The sequence below is a fragment of the Vulpes lagopus genome, chromosome 12 (genome assembly GCF_018345385.1).
Source record: "Vulpes lagopus strain Blue_001 chromosome 12, ASM1834538v1, whole genome shotgun sequence".
Lineage (NCBI taxonomy): Eukaryota > Metazoa > Chordata > Mammalia > Carnivora > Canidae > Vulpes > Vulpes lagopus.
The window spans coordinates 2,152,832-2,171,388 of NC_054835.1; the positions used below are offsets into that span (position 1 = coordinate 2,152,832).

An 18,557-nucleotide genomic window follows, 5' to 3' on the forward strand; every position below is an offset into this window, starting at 1 on the left:
CTCATTGTGAAATTAAGTTTAAATTTTCTTTTTTTTTTTTTTTTAAGTTTAAATTTTCTAATACCGATGGCCTAGTCCTTTATGGACATAATGCCTACCACTTAACTAGATCTCCCTGGTGAGATTCAAAGGTATACCTCTTACAACTAACAGAAATTAAGTTTGAGAATATGAACCACATCTCTCTACAAATAACTGTATTTCACATTTTCTCTTGAACTGGCATCCCATGAGGCCTGTGTTCTCACTCAGACCCTTCAATGTCCTATTCTTCCATTCACATGGAATACATCTCCCTGTCTCTGAAAGCCATGCACACAATATGCTGGCCAAGCACTACACTAAGTGCTAGAGATACAAAGTTGCTTAAGACACAATCTTTATACTCTTAAAGAGTTAATCTTAAAGTAATAGGAGGAAGAGGTAAAAGGATGCTCAAGGTTTATGAGTGTGTAACTGAAGTATGCAAAGCATGCTGGGTGCACCCAGAGGAGAGGATGATTACCTTTGCCTGGAGAAGGCTGCTGTGGATGGATGGATAAATGTGTGAAGTCAGAGAGGTCCAGCAACTCATATGGGCCAGGAAGCATATGAGCATGGGAGAGCAGTCAGAGAGGAAGTAACCCTAAGAAGCTAAATCCTGGAACAGAGGAGGTTGTGTCTGCACAGACACCATCACTGGAAGCTATGCCTCTCACGAGAAGAAACGGAATGAGGTGGCTTATGAGCAAACAAGTTAAAGTACTGGTTAAACACTGAGAATAGTGACTGGACCTCAAGGCACTGGTTAAAGGGAAAGCATCTGGGGGAAAAAAAAAAAAAGGCAAAAAGACCAAGCATCTCCCAAAGGCAAAGAGACCAACAGCACTAATAGAACACAGACCCAAATCACACCTGCATTCTCCAGGCAGACCTCTCCATTGAACATGCTGCCAACTCGTCACCCAAGGTTAACAGCAGACCCTTCCATTCATATGCCAGTCTCAATTCAGCAATGTTCCCATACCAAGCAACAGGAGAAGTACCACTGTGTGTGCCTTCTACAAATGCACAAGCTGGATAAGATAAAGCGAGCGCCCCCCCCCCCATGTTGAATACCCATGAAATGCAGGTCTCAGAATTCATTTGGACCCTATTTTTAACCACAGTCACTATCCTCTGGCACTAGAATATCAATAGTAAGAAGACGCTATGCCATGGAATTGTCCTGTGCATAATATATATATAGCATACGGCAGCATGATCATCTATCTCCCTAGTTAATCTTGGAACTCCTCAAGGACAGGGACTAGCTAATAGTAGGCACTCAATTAAGGGCTGACAAATAAATGAATTAACCCACCAATTTTTCCCAGAGTTCTAACCTAGTATCATGGATAGAAAATATGCCAATTGCTGCTATTTTTCATTCCAAATGATGGCAGCACAAAGACTAACCAACTAGGTTTTTGTAAGCATGACATCCATGACCCTACATATAGACACACAAAGTCAAATACCAGAATCAGAGGAAAGCAATTTTTAAATTAAGATTTTTAAATTAACAGTTTTCCAGACTCAGAAATTTGCTGAGTGAATGTCATAGTGTCAGCTTAGAATCCCACCCTGCCCCCAAAACACGTACATCCCAGCTTTAAAAGGAAGAAACACCATAAACCAAAATATTCTGAAAAAACAAACACCTTTCTGCAAAACTTCAAGAACTTGTCTTAAACCCTCATCTTCTCTAAATGACTATATAAATAAGCAGTGCCCAGCCATTTACATCAGACTGTAATACTCCAGGCAGGTCATCCTTGGGCTGAGCTACTGAGGCAAGCTTGAGAGCAGCTGCACACATTTAATCTCAGAGCATCTGGGTTGTATACCTCCTTCCTGTGGTCTTTCCAGCAGTTGCCCTCTGGTGCCTGAATTATAGACATGAAGCTTGGTGACGGACAGAGGTGACTTTACTGATTATTAATAACAATAACTGCATTTGTGTAGAGAAATGCAAACATAGCAGTCCAGATGGACAGTTACTGAGCAAAGGCACTTCAAAAGTCAGCCCTCTCTTTCTCTTATGGCATGAGTGAGTGAGTTTGTGTGTTTGTGGGACTGGGGCGGGAGGTCTTTTCTTGGTGAGAAGAAGAAAGTGCAAAAACTAATGTACCAGAGAACCACTCTTTCTGGAATTCATAGAGTCTGGCCTTTTATCCCTGGGAGCAAGCCTAAGACTGGGGACCCGGGTTTTGTCAGGGGCGCCTCCCCACTATCCTGTCCTGGGCTGCTCCACATGAGCAGAGAGAGACAGGAGGCAGGCCCCTCTGACACCTACTTAACCAAGGCAGATGGAGAGGGGAGTGTGTGGGATGCCTTTACTTCCCCCTTAGGAGGCGCCCAGCAGGAGCCCACAGAGCCAGGAGCTCCAAAATCGGATTTCCACACATCCTCCCACCCCAGAACATACCTTGCCCCTCTGGCAGGAGGAAACAGAGCATTAAGCAAGTGTGGCTCTGCTGTATGAAGGGGTTTTAGAGGACCTAAAGAAGCCTTCTTCCAGGATTCTGTACTTTTTCCAAACCTCCAGAGAAGGAGCCAAGTTGGGAAACAGTTACTCCCTCAGTGACCCAAAGAGGGCAAGGGTATTACTTTGAGGAGGATGCAATCAGTGTCTGCAAGACGTCCTGAGCTACAGACACATACTTTATTAATAATCTTACATACACAAAATGTCCAAGGGAAAGCCTAACAGGCTAATTTCTGACAGCTCCAGATAACAGCAGGAGGAACTGAAGCCACGCTGACCCCCCAGCTTCCACATACGCCACAGAAGCAAAGATCTCTTTCCCACCCAAGGGATGTGATGCAAATAAATAAAGACAATTATCTGCAGAACTTAAAGTGCAAGAACAACATTGTGAAGTCCTTCTCCCCAAGTGCAGTGACTTGTGGGAAACAGATAGAAAAATAAAAAGGACAGCTGGGAAATTTAATTACAGAGGAATGAGGCAAAGGCTGACACTGTTTCACAGAACTAGCCAATAGCCAAAGCCACTCTCCCTTACCTTAAGATACAGAAGCAGCTCTTCGCTCCTGAAGATAAGCGGCAGAACCCAAATCTCTGTTTGCTGTCAATGTCAGTGAGCACGAATGTGAAGTTCTGGCCAACTTGGCTAACTGTAAGGCTGCAGCAAAGAGAGAACAAAGGGAAAAATGAATGTGCAATAAGTTTCTTGATAAAGTATCTAATCATGACAAGTCACTGAACCTGTAACATTTCCTTTCTCAGTGGAACTCTTTATAAATGAACTCAAAATTTACACACTTCAAGAGAACATATGGGGGGGGGGGAGCGGCAGGGGAGGAGGAGGAAGAGGAGGAAAAAGGAAGAAGAGGAAGAAGGAGAAGAATGTCAGCCAGTAGCCCCTTCTAGCGACCACCTTAATACCAAAGTAGCTACCAAACCTTCCACTTAACTGAGTTCAGGCAAGTAGGCCTGTTAATCATCTCATAAAATCCTAAAAGGTGCATCCTATTAACCTCATTTTATAGATAGTGACCACCTCATCACCTGATTGGAGCTACCAAACCTTCCACTTACTGAGTTTAGGCAGGTAGCCCTGTTAATCATCCCACCAAATCCTGAAAGAAGCATTCAATTAACCTCATTTTATAGATGAGAAAATAGCCTAGAGCAGCACTGCCTAAGGTGCCAGCTGGTAAACTGCAAAAAGCTGTGTTTTAAACCCAGGCCTTTATGATGCCAAAGCCTCCTCTGCCAGCTTGCTGCTAACGACGCTCACCTGACCATTCCTCTAGTTGGGAAAACAGTAATGGTGACAGAATTTAAATGTCCACTATGTGCCAGTCACCAAGTTAGACTTGATATATAGCACCTCATTTACTTCTCTATCAACCCTGGAATTTAGACGATGCTCCCATTTTACAGAAAAGGAAACAGCAGGACTAAACAGGTAGGTAACTGAGTCATGTTCACAGCGCTTCTAAGGGGAGGAGCTGGAATTCAAGAGGGCAAGGTTACCTACTATGTTCCTACATTCCTGTATCTTTCAGAATTTAAGTTTATGAGGAACATGTATTTTATAGGACAGAAATATCAAATGTCTAAACAATGTGAGGTGCTAAGAAATGGAAACAGGTTTTAAAGAAAGAGTAAAGAAAAAAACCTACCACATCAACACAAAAATCAACAAACCACACATAAAAATAACATAAAATAGGAAATACGTTTCAAAAGATTAAAAAGCATATTACTAATGAGATTAATCTAGAAACAATTTTTGAAGTTGCAAAATGTTTTAAAGACAACTTTTTTTTTAATATTTTATTTATATATTCATGAGAGAGAGAGAGAGAGAGAGAGACAGAGAAAGAGAGAGAGAGAGAGAGAGAGAGAGAGAGAGAGAGAAAAGCAGGCTCCATGCAGGGAGCCCGACGTGGGACTCCATCCCCGGTCTCCAGGATCAGACCCTAGGCTGAAGGCGGCACTAAACCACTGAGCCACCTGGGCTGCTTGAATATTTAAGTTTTTAAAAAGGAATCCAAGCTAAGTAGTAAACTGACTTTAGAAGGTGGCCTTTAGGGCAGCCCGGGTGGCTCAGCGGTTTAGCGGCGCCTTCAGCCCAGATCCTGGAGACCCGGGATCGAGTCCCACATCGGGCTCCCTGTGTGGAGCCTGCTTCTCCCTCTGCCTGTGTCTCTACCCACCCCCTTCTGTCTCTCATGAATATATAAATAAAATCTTAAAAAAAAAAAAAAACTTAAATATTCCAAATCCTAATACATAAATTTATGCTAACATAATATTTTAGAATTTGACACTGAATTATCCAAAGGAACTCATTAACTTATATCGTATTTTACATACATTGTATTTTACAAAATATACTCAAATTGACAAAATATTCAAATCAATGCTCTCACCTGTAATTTATAAGTTGTTGGCAGAAATGAAAAATCATTTACAAGGCCTTTTCCAAAGGCAGACTTATTGAGTCTCTGGATAAGAATTTTTCAAATATGAATAGCCTTCCTTTCTAAAACTCCCTCATACAAAACACATAAGCAAATGAAAATTAAAGAGACTTTCAAGATATCCCAGTACAAAAAGGTCAATGGGCCCTACCTAGTCATGTTTAAGAAAACAATTCCATCCCCTAGAGAGTGGTTAGAGAGTACAAGAAAATAATCCAGAAAGAAAAGAAAGTGCCCCACTCTCCTTTTTTAACTAGGAAGGTGAGCGAAAACAAGGTGGCAATTTAAAAGCAGTGTGGTAATAAAACAGGTGTAAGTAATGCTATCCCTCCATCTTACATAAGCCAGAAGAAGGAACACATTTCTATAAAAGTTATAGAGCTGTCCAGGGGACACCAAACTCTACCTTCTTATGGCTGTTATGTTTTATCAATAAAGCTTGGATACTGTGTTACTATGGTGATTTAATACTATGTTTTAAAGGGGGATTATATGATTAATTTTAACAAGGTTGAGAACCGAAGATGTGTGAGAAACAGGATTCTAGTTCACATAATTAAAGTGATTGGGGAAAAAAAAGTGGGCCTCACTGGGGGAGGAGAAAAACTTGAATTCTTAAAAAATTTAAAGCAACAGGTCACAATGATTCTAAGTTACAAATAAGGTCGTGCTTTTGTGAAATACTATTATGTGATCATACAGAGTATGACGGTTCATTACTTTAACTCAGAGTGTGATTTCCATTCAAGAACGTTTAAAATCAAACATCCTAGAAAGAAAGGGTATTGATAGGACTGAGTGAAAAGAAAACACCCAGGATCTCTAGGAAAAGGACACAGAATGAACACAACTCAGTTTGTGAATTGAGTGTCATTAATTTCCCTATTATCTTTTCACTACCATTAAAAAATGCTGAAAATGCTTTTAGCGACATCCTAGGCTCAAAGATTCGTTACTCTTCTTGGTTCAAATCCCAACTCAATCACTTGTTAACTGGGCCTTCATTTACCAAGTTACTTAACCTCTAAGCACCTCAGTTTCTTACCCTGGAATAACAATGAGAAACTACCACCCAACTCAAAGGAGGTTTTGGGAATAAGTGAGATAAGCATTTACTATAAATGCCAGTCCATACTAAAAACAATTAATAAAAAGAGACGCAAGCTGTTACCATCCAGAGGAAAATAAAAATTCATATTAAAATCATGCATTTGGGGATCCCTGGGTGGCGCAGCGGTTTGGCGCCTGCCTTTGGCCCAGGGCGCGATCCTGGAGACCCGGGATCGAATCCCACATCGGGCTCCCGGTGCATGGAGCCTGTTTCTCCCTCTGTCTATGTCTCTGCCTCTCTCTCTTTCTCTCTCTGTGACTATCATAAATAAATAAAAATTAAAAAAAATTTTAAAAAAAAATAAATAAAATAAAATCATGCATTTGCTCAGAATCTTCCTGACTGCCTCTTTTTTGTAATCCTTATGAGTGGAGAATGGAAGTTTGCCTTTCTCTTTTCTCTGTTGCATCTTTTCAGTAAAGTACAGTCCTCTGGGTGACCAAGTGAGCTGCTCATGCTCACAGTAAAGTGAACAAGATTCTTTTTTGGGAGGGGAGGGTGGATTACAGCTTAGGAGCAGGCACTCCATTGGTTCACTGTTTTAATTCCTAATAGGGTGAAGTACAAGCTATTTAAACAAACAAGGCCTCAAACCATCAAACTCTAAAATCTTTTCTCCTCAGACAATTTCCAATCAACTAAAAGTCAGGCAAGGGTGCTCAGAAGTGAACTTGAAAGCTTTCTGAATGAACCTTGGAGGAATCAGCCATGCTCTAGGACAGTGTTCACACTTTCTCCATAAAAATGACTTTGGGGAAAGGTCTATTTTGTTAAAGGCTGCAGGTTTTGTGTTTACCTCCAGTATCAGAATCCTTAACTTTTTAACAGGAATCAGAGATTTCATAAAGATTAAAACTGGAAGGAACTGTAGAAAGCATCTGGCTGTAAGATGGGGAAACTGAATGAAGCACAGGCGGGGTTATTGTTGGTGGTGGTTTTGGTTTTTTTTTTCCACAATAGCGAACTAAAACAAAATTCCAAGCCCAATTCTGGTTCAAAGTCCTCTCCATTCTACACTAAACACAAGGAAACCTTTCCCTCACCTGCAGTGTACAATTCTGTTAAAGGAACTCAAGTATGTGAGGAATCCAGATAGTTGTCTTGTCAAACAGAGTACTTCCCACTAAGCCAGAGAAACCAAATGTATTTCCAGAAATTTGCCCAAGAGAGCAGGGCCCAGACCACCGTGGGCTGTGTTTCCCAGGCTTAGATGAATATTCAAACAAACATTCATGCTGACTTTTAAATGCCTGTGAGCCATTCAAGGCTCCTCCAGCAGCATTTTGCTTAATCTCGAAGCTATTTACAGACTAAGTGTATAAATGGCATGTAGCAGGTCAACGGACAGTGTGATCCCAATCTTCCAGTGAGAGATGGGATTTTCCATATCAGCCTTTTAGTTTAGTTGTCCATCTTGTAAACTGAACAACTACTGCATGGAGATTCCCAGCTAGCTGGACAGGAATAATCAACAAGTGTACCACACAGCAGCATGTAGCTGTATGTACCAGTGTTTCATGAAACCAAAGGAAGAGCAAAGATAGAAGCAAACGGAAGAGAAGGCAAGGCCCTACTCAGATACCGAGGTTAGAGACAGCTTCTCAAAGGTGACACTGATCCCGACCCTGAAGGATGAGTTGGAACAACCCTTTCAGAAGCAGGGGACTGGGTATTTCAGGCCGAGGAAAGAGCTGGGCAGATTCTCAGGCTGGAAAGAGCAAGGCATCTTCAAGGAACTCAAAGCACACCAGCTCAGCTAAACAGAGGAGCTAAAGGGAAAGGGCATGATATGAAGTTTTGAAATAAGGCAAGAGCCAGATTATACAGACAGCCTCACAGGTCATGGTAAAGATTGAGGATTTTTTTTGTAAAGGTGACAGGAAGCCACTGAATGGCTTTCATGAAAAGAACTGTCTAAAGTACAATGGTAATTGTTATGTGGGAGAAGTTTGGGAGAAGGAAGGAGAAACAGAGAAAGTCATCAGGAGGCTAGTGTACAAGTCCCAGTGAGACCGTATGGAGGCCTAACTCACAAACGGAGAGTGAAAATGGATCTGGGTGGACAGTCCCAAGTTACAGCTGGCTGGTATAACTGACAGGCATGCAGATGTACTGAGAATAAAAAAAGACAGCAAATTGCCATTTTATGAGAGAGAAGACAATGTGGCGGGAGATCTAAGAGTTCCATTCGGGATATGTTAAGTCTGACAAACCTTAAAATAGAAATGTCAAGATGTTTGAACATACTACTTAGTAAATCACGGGAAAAAGTTTGCGTTGGAGCTTTATATAAATTGAAGTCATCTACATACAGATGTATTTAATGCCCAAGTAAAGAACAAGATCACTTAGGGAGAGCATTCAGAGAAACTAAAGAGGATCCAGGATGAGGTTACAGAAGCATCAATTTAGAGATTCCATGGAGAAAAGACCATCAAAGAAAACACAGAACGAGCAGGAGGGAATGGTCAACTGTAGCCATGAATCAAGATGAGAGACAAACAATGCCTATTGCACTGAGCAATATCAAAGTTACCAATGACCTTGATAAGAAAAGCTCTGGTTGAATGACAGAAGCTGAAGACAGAGTGAAGAGGGCTAAGGGAAAAACTTAAAAGTGTGTAGCTAACGCTCCAAAGAAGAGACAGTGAGGCAGTCATTGAATGGGAATGAAGAGGATCAAGAAATACCAGAACTGGTTTTCATGCTGTTGGAAATGATTCAACAGAGGCAGAGAGATTCAAGATGCAGGAGAGAGAAGAAACAGTCAGGTCTTTAGATTCAAATCCCAGATATACTACTCATTAGCTGTGTGAGCACAGGTGAGTTACGGTACCTCTCTAAGCCTCACCCACAAAATGCAAATAATATTTTGCAAATTGGTTTTGAGAATTACAAATAATATATAGCAAGTAGCATATAATGGATACAAGGCAAAAATTACTGTTATGAAATTATAAAATTCGAGAGATGTCATCCTCAATTTAGTATAGCTTACTGACAAGTATCTGTTGGGCTTTACTGCAGGGCACCCCTGAGAGTTGTTTTTCCTTCCCTTCTATGCATACAGGACATCAGGCTGGAATCAAGCTTTATCAAACTACCACATCTCAACCTTAAGTTACATGAGCCTCAAAGCTTCCTTCCATAAACCTTTCATCTGCCTAATATTCAAGTTTCTTACATTCCAAGCTCAAAGAGCCAAGTGAAAAGAATGACATTGACCCAAAGTGTCTGGGGACCAAGAGTGGGTCACACACTGCCAGACACAGGGTGACACCTATCTGGCTCAAGAAACTCACCAGATAATTCTGAGAGATCACTTCACTCTCTGTCTGCAAAAATGAATCCTAACTGGGAAACCAAAAAGTAGCAAAAAAACAGAAGGAACAGCAGAGATCTAATGCAATCCCATCATTTTACCCATGAAGAAACTTAGGCCCTTACGGGAGAGACATCAATTTCCTCACAGCACAGAGCAAGTCAATGGCAGAACAAAAACTGAAATTGAGGTCCTCAATTCAACCATCAATTGAGGGTTGCTACCCTCAATGCTCTGTCCACTGAGGCCCAATTGCTACATTGTTAATCAAGTGCTGTAGAAAATGATCACATCATTTTCTAAGGGCGCATCTTAACACATGGGACCAAACAAAGGGACCAAACTAAGGATGAAACACACAAGAATGAAAGTGGCCCAAAGGAATTCAATTTTGCAAAGCAGAACAGGATGAACATATAGACATAGAACAAGAGCAAAGTCTGGGCAGCCAGACTAACACACCAATCACACACATGAATTTCATTTTCTGTGTAGGTTTCTTCTTATCAGAATTTGCTACTTTCCTACAAGAAATATAAGTTGCTTTTGAAAGAAAATTTGGAAGTTTTTTTGGTTACTTTAGTTATGACGGATCAACGGAGGCAGTATAATAAAGTAGAAAAAGGAAGGTAGAAATGGAAGTCAGATAAATGGAGGTTTCAAAAGCAGCTCTACCACCTACTAGGAGCGGGGTCTTGGGCAAGTTACTGGACTCCTCTGAGCCTGTTTTCCCCATATATGGCATTATAGTAACGGTTAGCTTGTGAATGTAAACTTCTAGTGCAGGAGGAGAATACAGCACAATGCCTGGCACATAACAGAGACATAATAAAACAGTAACTAGCAGGTGAATCACATCAACATCTATGGTTACATCCTTAATCACTAAACTATGCCTTCCTTTGACTCTTAAAAGACAATGTCATTGCATTTTGTGCTCATGTCATTTGTGCGTATTGGGATATAGGATGATTTACAGGGCAACTGAATGGTAGTAGACTTGCTGGGTTCCAAAAGAGATAAGCACAAATCTGGAAGGAAGAGCTTTTCCATCCTCCAGTGAGTCTCTTGTGTGTTCTGACTAAAGTAGGTTGCCAGCTACCAAGTGTAAGCAAGTAACACCACAGTACAAAATGGTATACAAATCTTTTTTCTCTCCCCCCCCCCCTTTTTTAAGAAACTGCTCTCATCAGTAAGAATAAGTTTTTGAGAGTGATAACAGGGATCTCAGCACTGTCATTTCAAGCCTCCTCTCCACCAAGAGCCTCAAGGACCACATAATGTAGAAATAACTCTGCACTGGGAATAAGAGTGTTTCTTTCTCAGCTCTGTTATTACTTAGCTGTGATCATAAGCAAATCATTTCACCTCTACAAATTTTGGTTTCCCTTCTGTAAAATGGGACGTTTGGAATCACATGAATTTCATCTTATTTCCAGACATTCCCAAGTCCTCCTCTAGCCAGAGCCCAAGCTATCACAGTACACGTCACCCTCTCCCCAGCAGGCTCCATCTGCTCTGGCTGAATAATCTCTAGGCTCACTCATGGTTTCTCCTCTGCTTTGCTCTTCAGCACATATGGGGTGTTAGGCTCTCCCTTCCACTTACCCGCTTCTTACGGTCCCTGCAGACTCAACACAAGTCTTCCCCACTGTGAGAAGTTTTCTGTGACCACCTCAGTCTTCCCTAACCTCACTATCCTTTTGGAGAGATACTGTTTAATGTGTATTTATAATACTTCCTGAACTAGACTGAGAAACACATGGAGGGCAGAACTCCAAGTCTAATACCATTTCCATATCACCCAACATAATGCTACACATTTGGAACCTTCCTTTGCTCTTTTGTAAAAGAGATACCACCGTCATCTATCTTTCAGAGCTGCAGGGAAGAACAAATGAAGTACTGATGTGAAAATGTCCAGCACACTGACTAAAATCAATTAGGAACTCAAATATAAATTTCCTTCCTTTCTGCTCTATTTGGTCACGGAACTTTCCCCAACAATGTTCTACTGAAAAATGTATTCATTTGAGAGACGGATGTTTATGTTGTGCTAGCAGCCTAAGGGACCTAGGGGAAATTCTAATTTCTCTGCAGCTTAGATTTTTTTTCAAATGAAGATAATAATACCTGTTCTCATCTCTTAGGATAGGAGGATAAAATAAGGTGATACATGAGAAAGTACTTTCTTTTGAAGAGCTACTGGCATTATTATTTTTCATAAGTCCTAGTTTCAGAAAGAAAAATCTTAAAACAACACAAGAGACAGTAAGATGTCAATGTTAACGGGTGATTTGATGATGACTGTGAAAATCCCACTCTTGATATAGACTAGAAATGTCAGAAAGTTGTATTACTGTTCCTTGGGGTAGAAAAGCACAGATACTGAAAAGATTAGGAAGCTTTCTTTTCTGAACATAATCACCTAGGGCATTACTCATCTCTCATGCTGACATATTTTTTAAGGCAAACAGTATCAAAAATACATCTGGGGGGGCTTTGTGGGCCCCAGAATCTGGGCATAGCCATTTGACAGTGCTAACTGCAAAGTAACAAACAAACAAAAAAAGGTAACATTAAAACCTTTGTGTTTATTATAAATAAACCTTTGTGTTTATTGTAAGTTTGTTATCTCTTCTACATGAAAGTATGCAAAGGTTAGAAGTGGGAGAAGAGAAGAGAAAAAATATAGTCCCCAAATAAAGTGGAATTTTTTGTATCAAAAGTTATCAGCACCTGTAGGGTGTGGAATATAACAAAATGTAAGAAAGAATCATTGTATAAGGCAAGGATTAAGATAGATCCATACAGGTACATTTCTGTCCCAAATCATTTTGTGAAAAAAATATGAGAAACATAATTAAGGGAGGGTGATCTAGAGAGAAGCATCTTAAAAGAAAAGTATTTGTCTAACAACAATAAAAAGGCAGGGGCGCCTGGGTGGCTCAGTGGTTGACCGTCTGCCTTTGGCTCAGGGAGTCATCCTGGGATCCTGGAATGGAGTCCGACATTGGGCTCCACACAGGAAGCCTGCTTCTTCCTCTGCCTATGTCTCTGCCTCTGTGTGTCTCTCATGAATAAATAAATAAAATCTTTAAAAAGCCAAAAACAATAAAAAGGCATCAGGACATCGGTGACAAAGATTTTAGAACTATTTAAGGACTCTGCTTTTTCCATTTAAGAATGTAATCACTCAGACAGGTAGGTAAATAGAGCAGTGTGGTTGGTGAGAGAAGAAGAGAGAGGTGTGTGTGTTGGGGTGGATTTAATCTCATTGTGCATTTCTTTCAATATTAGTTTACAAAGTTAATTAAGGAATACCCATCCAAAATAGATTACCACTCTTACCAAAAGTCATGTAAAAATGTATTCTCTTATTTTTCTTTGTTAGATATCTAACTGCATTTTAAAAACATTTCAGCTTTATTAATTTATATAAATATGTCCTTGCCATAATTTGTAATACATTTTATAAGCGACTGGAGGAAATTTCATGCATCACTAATTCATACATATAAATGTGAAGTTTGCATTAAATGTCTCTAAACAAAACCCTACTTCCTTGCTATTTTTAGAAGGAATAGGATAAAGAAGACTCTCATTACAAAGACTGACCCTCTTAAAATTAAGGCTATTCTGTTTTGAGCATCAACCCACTAACTACTGAAACAACCCTGGCACTAGGATTTTAAAAAGCCCAAGTCTGGAAATACTACAATGGCTGATTGGCTTAAAAATAACGAACCAGGGAAAACAGTGATTATAAAATGGCTGGCAACATTCCAGTGCTGCTTTTTAATACTCTTTTTGCTTTTTAGTACTCTTTTAGACTCCTTTGGCTACCAATTCTCATCTCACACCATTTTTAGGTTTCTGCCAAACAAAGCAGGACACCACTCCTACAAAGAGTAGAAAAGACCAAGCAGCACACTACCCACGTGTACTCTAAACCACTAAAATCCTTCAGGTCTGCCTAGTTTGGGTACATGAAAATACAAGACAGAGTCTTTCTAAAGATAGGCCATTTTATAGCTTTCTTAGAACATATTATGGCAGTTATTACTTATGATACTTCCTAAAAATCGGTGTCACTAAAAGTGGACTTTTAAAGACATAATGTAGCACAGTTCACAGTTCAATTCTCTAAGAGAAAATTAAAAAAGAGTAAACTATCAAGTGGACAAATGGCTGCAAAAATCATGCTTAGACTGTAATGAAGTACGTAGTAGACATTTCTTGAAAACAAGATTAAGAGGACTGTTGTGACATCTTATTAATATTGTTAGTAAATGATAGTTTTATAGTTTATAGTTCTCTTTTAGAAAGAAAAAAGGGGGACGCCTGGGTGGTTCAGCAGTTGAGCGTCTGCCTTTGGCCCAGGGCGTGATCCTGGAGACCTGGGATTGAGTCCCACATCAGGCTCCCTGCATAGAGCCTGCTTCTCCCTCTGCCTATGTCTCTGCCTCTCTCTCTCCGTGTCTCTCATGAATAAATAAACAAAATCAGAAAGAAAAGAAAGAAGAAAGAAGAAGAAAGAAAGAAAGAAAGAAAGAAAGAAAGAAAGAAAGAAAGAAAGAAAGAAAGAGAAAGAAAGAAAGAGAAAAAAGCTCTTCCACGATTGCTACCATTAATCAATGGCTTTTTTTTTTTTTTAGCCACCAGACTATCTTAACTATCTTGGAAGTCTTATACTGATACTTCTCCAAGAGCTTACCATAATGTGAAATCTAAGGAAATGTTCAGATGATTTTGTATTTTTGTCTAGATTATAGAGAAAATGCTTTGTTCCCCAGAGATACCATTCTTAGCCACCTATAATGCAAGACTTATTTAGCAACATGCCTTTTAAATAGCTGAACACCATTAAACAAGATAGGCCTGTGCTAATTTAAATTTTACATTGAATCAAAGAAAAATGAAGTCCATATAATACTCATAAGGCCATGGAATAATGAAACATTACTTAAGTTAAATATGTTCATATTTAAATAAAAATGAAATAGCATTGAATACCAACCATTCTTAATCATGGTTCAAGTCTGATAAACAAAATCAAAAATTTAACATCACATGAAATACACCTCAAAGAGTAACCAACGCAAAGCTCTAAGCTTTAAACTTTTTGATAATGTTAATAAAATCTCCAGGAAAGGAGAATACAGCAACTCTCCTTCAAACATAGACATTTTAAATCTTGGTAACAGACGGAATGTTAAGAATGGTGTGGTTTTTATTTTCCATAGCAGGCTTATTGACACTTTGTTTTCTAGTAAAGTTTGAAAATCTGACACTACCTGTCCACATAGAAGGGGAAACAAAACTTGGTCAAAGTCTGTAGAACTTCCTGTGGAGAGAAAGAGAGATAATTTATACATCTAATGGGACCAATAAATCTAGCATTAACCACGGCACACAATCTAGCAACTTTACCCTAAAGAAAGAGGAGACAGATGAAGAAATATGGGCTTTATCAATTACATGGGAGGAGTACAGGCAGTCAATCATGAGAAATAATAAACATGATCAAACTTCATTAAAAATGAAAAATTAATCAAGAATCACACATGGGCAAACAGCAGGAGCCACGCAGGGAAGCTCTGAAGGGAGGGAGGCGGTTGGGTTGCTGAGTGTTAACACCCCTCTAGGGACCATCTCCAGCCTGACCATATGGATCAGAGTGAATAACACCGAGCCACATGGGTTTGGCCTGGCAGGGCCGCTCTTGCTGGCACCGTTTTTTGCCTGTTACCTAGGAACAGAGGGGGCCAGGATTAGACAACACTTCCCTACATCAATAGGCCCAATCACAGGCAGAACAGAAAGCCAACTTGAAGATAATTGTCTCTGAACATTGTCAACTACATTTTTTAGAGTTTAAAACTTCATTTCCTTACTTTTAAAGAAGTTGACATCTCTGGCATAAATTTATTTTGTACTCAAACAATAACAATTTTAAATATGCACTATTTTCAATTAAATGTCATTATAAGTGGGCACACTTACCTGCTTGCAATTTGTGAAAATCCAAAGCAAACTATGAGATTAAATATCTTTTTAAAAATATGTAAGTACTAAGACCAAATGCATTACTCAGGGGAAGTGTACAAAAAGGAAACAAAAAGCACAGCAATATTTCAAAGACTTATTCATAAAAGAGAAGCTTCCTGCATTAAGAACACCACTATATGAGACATAACATGCACAGGGTTTGTGTCTATATGTTTGTGTGTGTGTATGTGAAAGAGGAGAGAGTTTGTGTGTGTGTGTGTGTGTGTGTGTGAAAGAGGAGAGAGTGTGTGTGTGTGTGTGTGTGTGTGTGTGTGTGTGTGAAAGAGAGAGAGACTTCCCAAGAGACACATTTCCACATATATGGCATATACACACACACACACACACACACACATACATAGCTAACACATATACAAGTAATTATTACTTCCTTCATAAAATTTTCTCTAGCTCAACTTCATTTAACTGCAGACTTGGACAGCCCACAGTTGGGGTTTATCATAAGTTCACAGACCAACATTATAAATTTAAAAAAAAGTATTCCTTTCATACATTTGACTTTTTAACTATTTAAAACCTCAACTTCAAGACAAAATGAAGAACATATTGTTCAGTCATTGAGAAGCTGGTTCAAATTAAAACAAACCTGCCCATTGCAAATCCTAATCCAAGTGATAAATTATAGATCAGTTTACAAATGTAGCACTTTTCTAACCAATAATAATGAATTATCAATGCTAACTGAATTGATGCTTCTCGCTTCATTTATTTTTAAAACTGGTTCTATCATTCAAGAAATAAACCACATCAATCTAATAACCCACTCAATGAAGCAGAAAGCACATTGACTTGCTCTGCCAGAGCATGTTCCGCCTACATAATTCAATTGAGCATATCCTATTTTTTAATATCATCTTGGACTGGTACTATGTATATCAGCACTGTTAAGGCATGTCATGAAAGAGTAAAGCTGAGGAAACTAAAAAATGTAAAAGAGCAAATAACAATAATACTTCAGCACATTCTATAGGCATTATTGATACATCAGTTAATTCCATAACGTGGCACCCAGAAGTCTGTACATGTTGTTCTAAAACTAATTATGTTTACATAAATTACAAAAGCTACTGAGAATCAGAAAAACGAGCCATTTCTCAGTGCATAATTTTAGTATCAGGCAAATATAGGGGAAAAGGTTATAGAAATCATTCATTTTAAACATCTGTAGTCTTAATTCTAAAACATACTCTCACATACACAAAACTCTTATGATTAACATGCAAAAAGAAATTCCTTACAAATTTCCTTTCACATCAAGTTTCAGATACCACAAAGCATTTCCTGACTTCAGAATATGTACTGAGCATCCATTAAAACTCAGTACTCGGTGCTCAACTCACTGCCAACATCAGCTACAAAGACAGTTATCCTCTACCCCTCAGAAGTGACAGGTGCAGAAGTGCTTCTCTACTCTATGCTGGAGTGGAGCTGCCAAAAGGCCTCAAGATTTTTGAAAGAAAGGACCCCCATGGCTCCGAGGAAGCATTGTGCTCTACAGCAGAGTCAAAGGAATCTAATATGACCAACTTATGACTCACTACAATATAGAAACTGCTTACCACTTTCTAATGTCAAGAGTAATAACCAACCGTGAACTTGTCTGTCAGATAATATTAAAACAAATATCAAAGTACCCAATGTAGGCTGGGTATAACCTACCTCCCAGGAGCTTTCCTTTTACCCAAGAAAGCAGTGATAAGTCTAATTAAGCAATGGGGCAGGAAGAGGGAGGAGGGAAGGGAATACAGGCAAATGTAGGCACATGTTTGTGCCTTACAATATGTTTCTTCATGTTTGTGATATTACAAGAGCTTGATTTTCCAATTTAAGTCAAACAAGCCAGTGGTGTGCTGTCAGAGGAGAAAACCGAAATGAACATCTACTCTGTGTTAGGCATATTCACACATCATCTCAATCAGAGCTGAAAAATCTTCTTAGTTTGATAAGGAGAAAGGGGAAAACAAGCAATGTTTCTTATAAATAAAAACTGCTGAAACAAACCAATTTTCTTAGTACTGATTTTTTTTGCCTATATATACACATTTAACTACCTTATCCTCTATTTCCAAAGAAAAACACAATTACCTGAATATGAAAAGTATCATTCCCCAAGAGAGGGCACTTCAAAACCCTGACTTAAATATATTTTGAGCATTGTATTTATGGCAGAGCTTTTCAATATTAACTTTACTGGAAAAAGTCACTAAGCAGTTAGCAACCCCTTTTTTTTCTCTCCAGTATCAGTATCTTTGGCTAGGGAACTTTCTTTGTAAATGATAATTTTCCTGTTTTCTCCACTCTTTCTCCTGCCTACACAAGCTCTTTCAGACACCAGCCTCGGTACAACCTCAACTACTACCACATAAATCAGATCTTCAAGATGCAGTACGGCTGATGAAATGTAAATGACCTCATTGCTAAGGCAAGGGGGGTGGGGGAAATTGTGCCAGCTCTCCAGATCAATTCCCAAGTTTCTATTTTCACAAATCTTTTTATGTACAGTTTGATTTTTTAACATTTTAATGAGCAAAAAAAGTGAATCTATAGTAGCCAGTCACCACAGTGAAAGTACAGGGCATGAACTAGATCCCAGGGGGGAACCAGTCCACCATGTCACCACTGGCTTTAGGACATTCGCCACCTGGTTCCATGTCCCTAGGTTCCAACTCCTTTCATAATCAAAACACTGCTGACATTATAAACCCCAGACGGGTTTTCTAAAATCCTTTCCAATCAATATATCCAACACATAACTTATTGGAGACAACACTGAGTTCATTGATTAAGGTGAGTTCAGTAGCAAAGTTTTCAAAATAAATGAGACAAGAATTCAGCATTCAACCCCTTGTGTCACTAGACAATTTATGAAACAGGCAATTTCTAAAAGGGCTTTTCTTCCTAACAAAATCAACGATACTTCATGTGGGAAGACTAAGAGCAGAGGGGGTGGGGGGATGCGTGGAGGATGGACAGTTGCACCAACCTTTCAGTTACACATATATCACACACCAGATACAGTGTAGTAGTAGAAAGGCAATACCTACAAACCTCTGCCTACAAGGAGATACCAAGCCT

General features: G+C 39.3%; 1 protein-coding gene across 23 annotated transcripts in view; it reads right to left on the reverse strand.

Moving 5' to 3' along the window:
* DENND1A (DENN domain containing 1A) overlaps window positions 1-18,557 on the reverse strand; it is a 508,029-nt gene that overhangs the window by 342,120 nt on the left and 147,352 nt on the right. For 16 of the 23 annotated variants that reach the window (XR_005983074.1, XM_041724896.1, XM_041724894.1 and 13 more), the window contains 2 exons: window positions 14,708-14,757; window positions 3,048-3,167 (listed from right to left, as the gene is read on the reverse strand). Coding sequence is in view for 22 of the 23 variants with exons in the window: in XM_041724896.1 (XP_041580830.1) it covers window positions 3,048-3,167; window positions 14,708-14,757 (170 nt within the window). In the remaining variant the exon portion in view is untranslated. The remainder of the gene's footprint in view (window positions 1-3,047; window positions 3,168-14,707; window positions 14,758-18,557) is intronic. The other 7 variants (XM_041724904.1, XM_041724905.1, XM_041724899.1 and 4 more) reach the window with 1 other exon arrangement.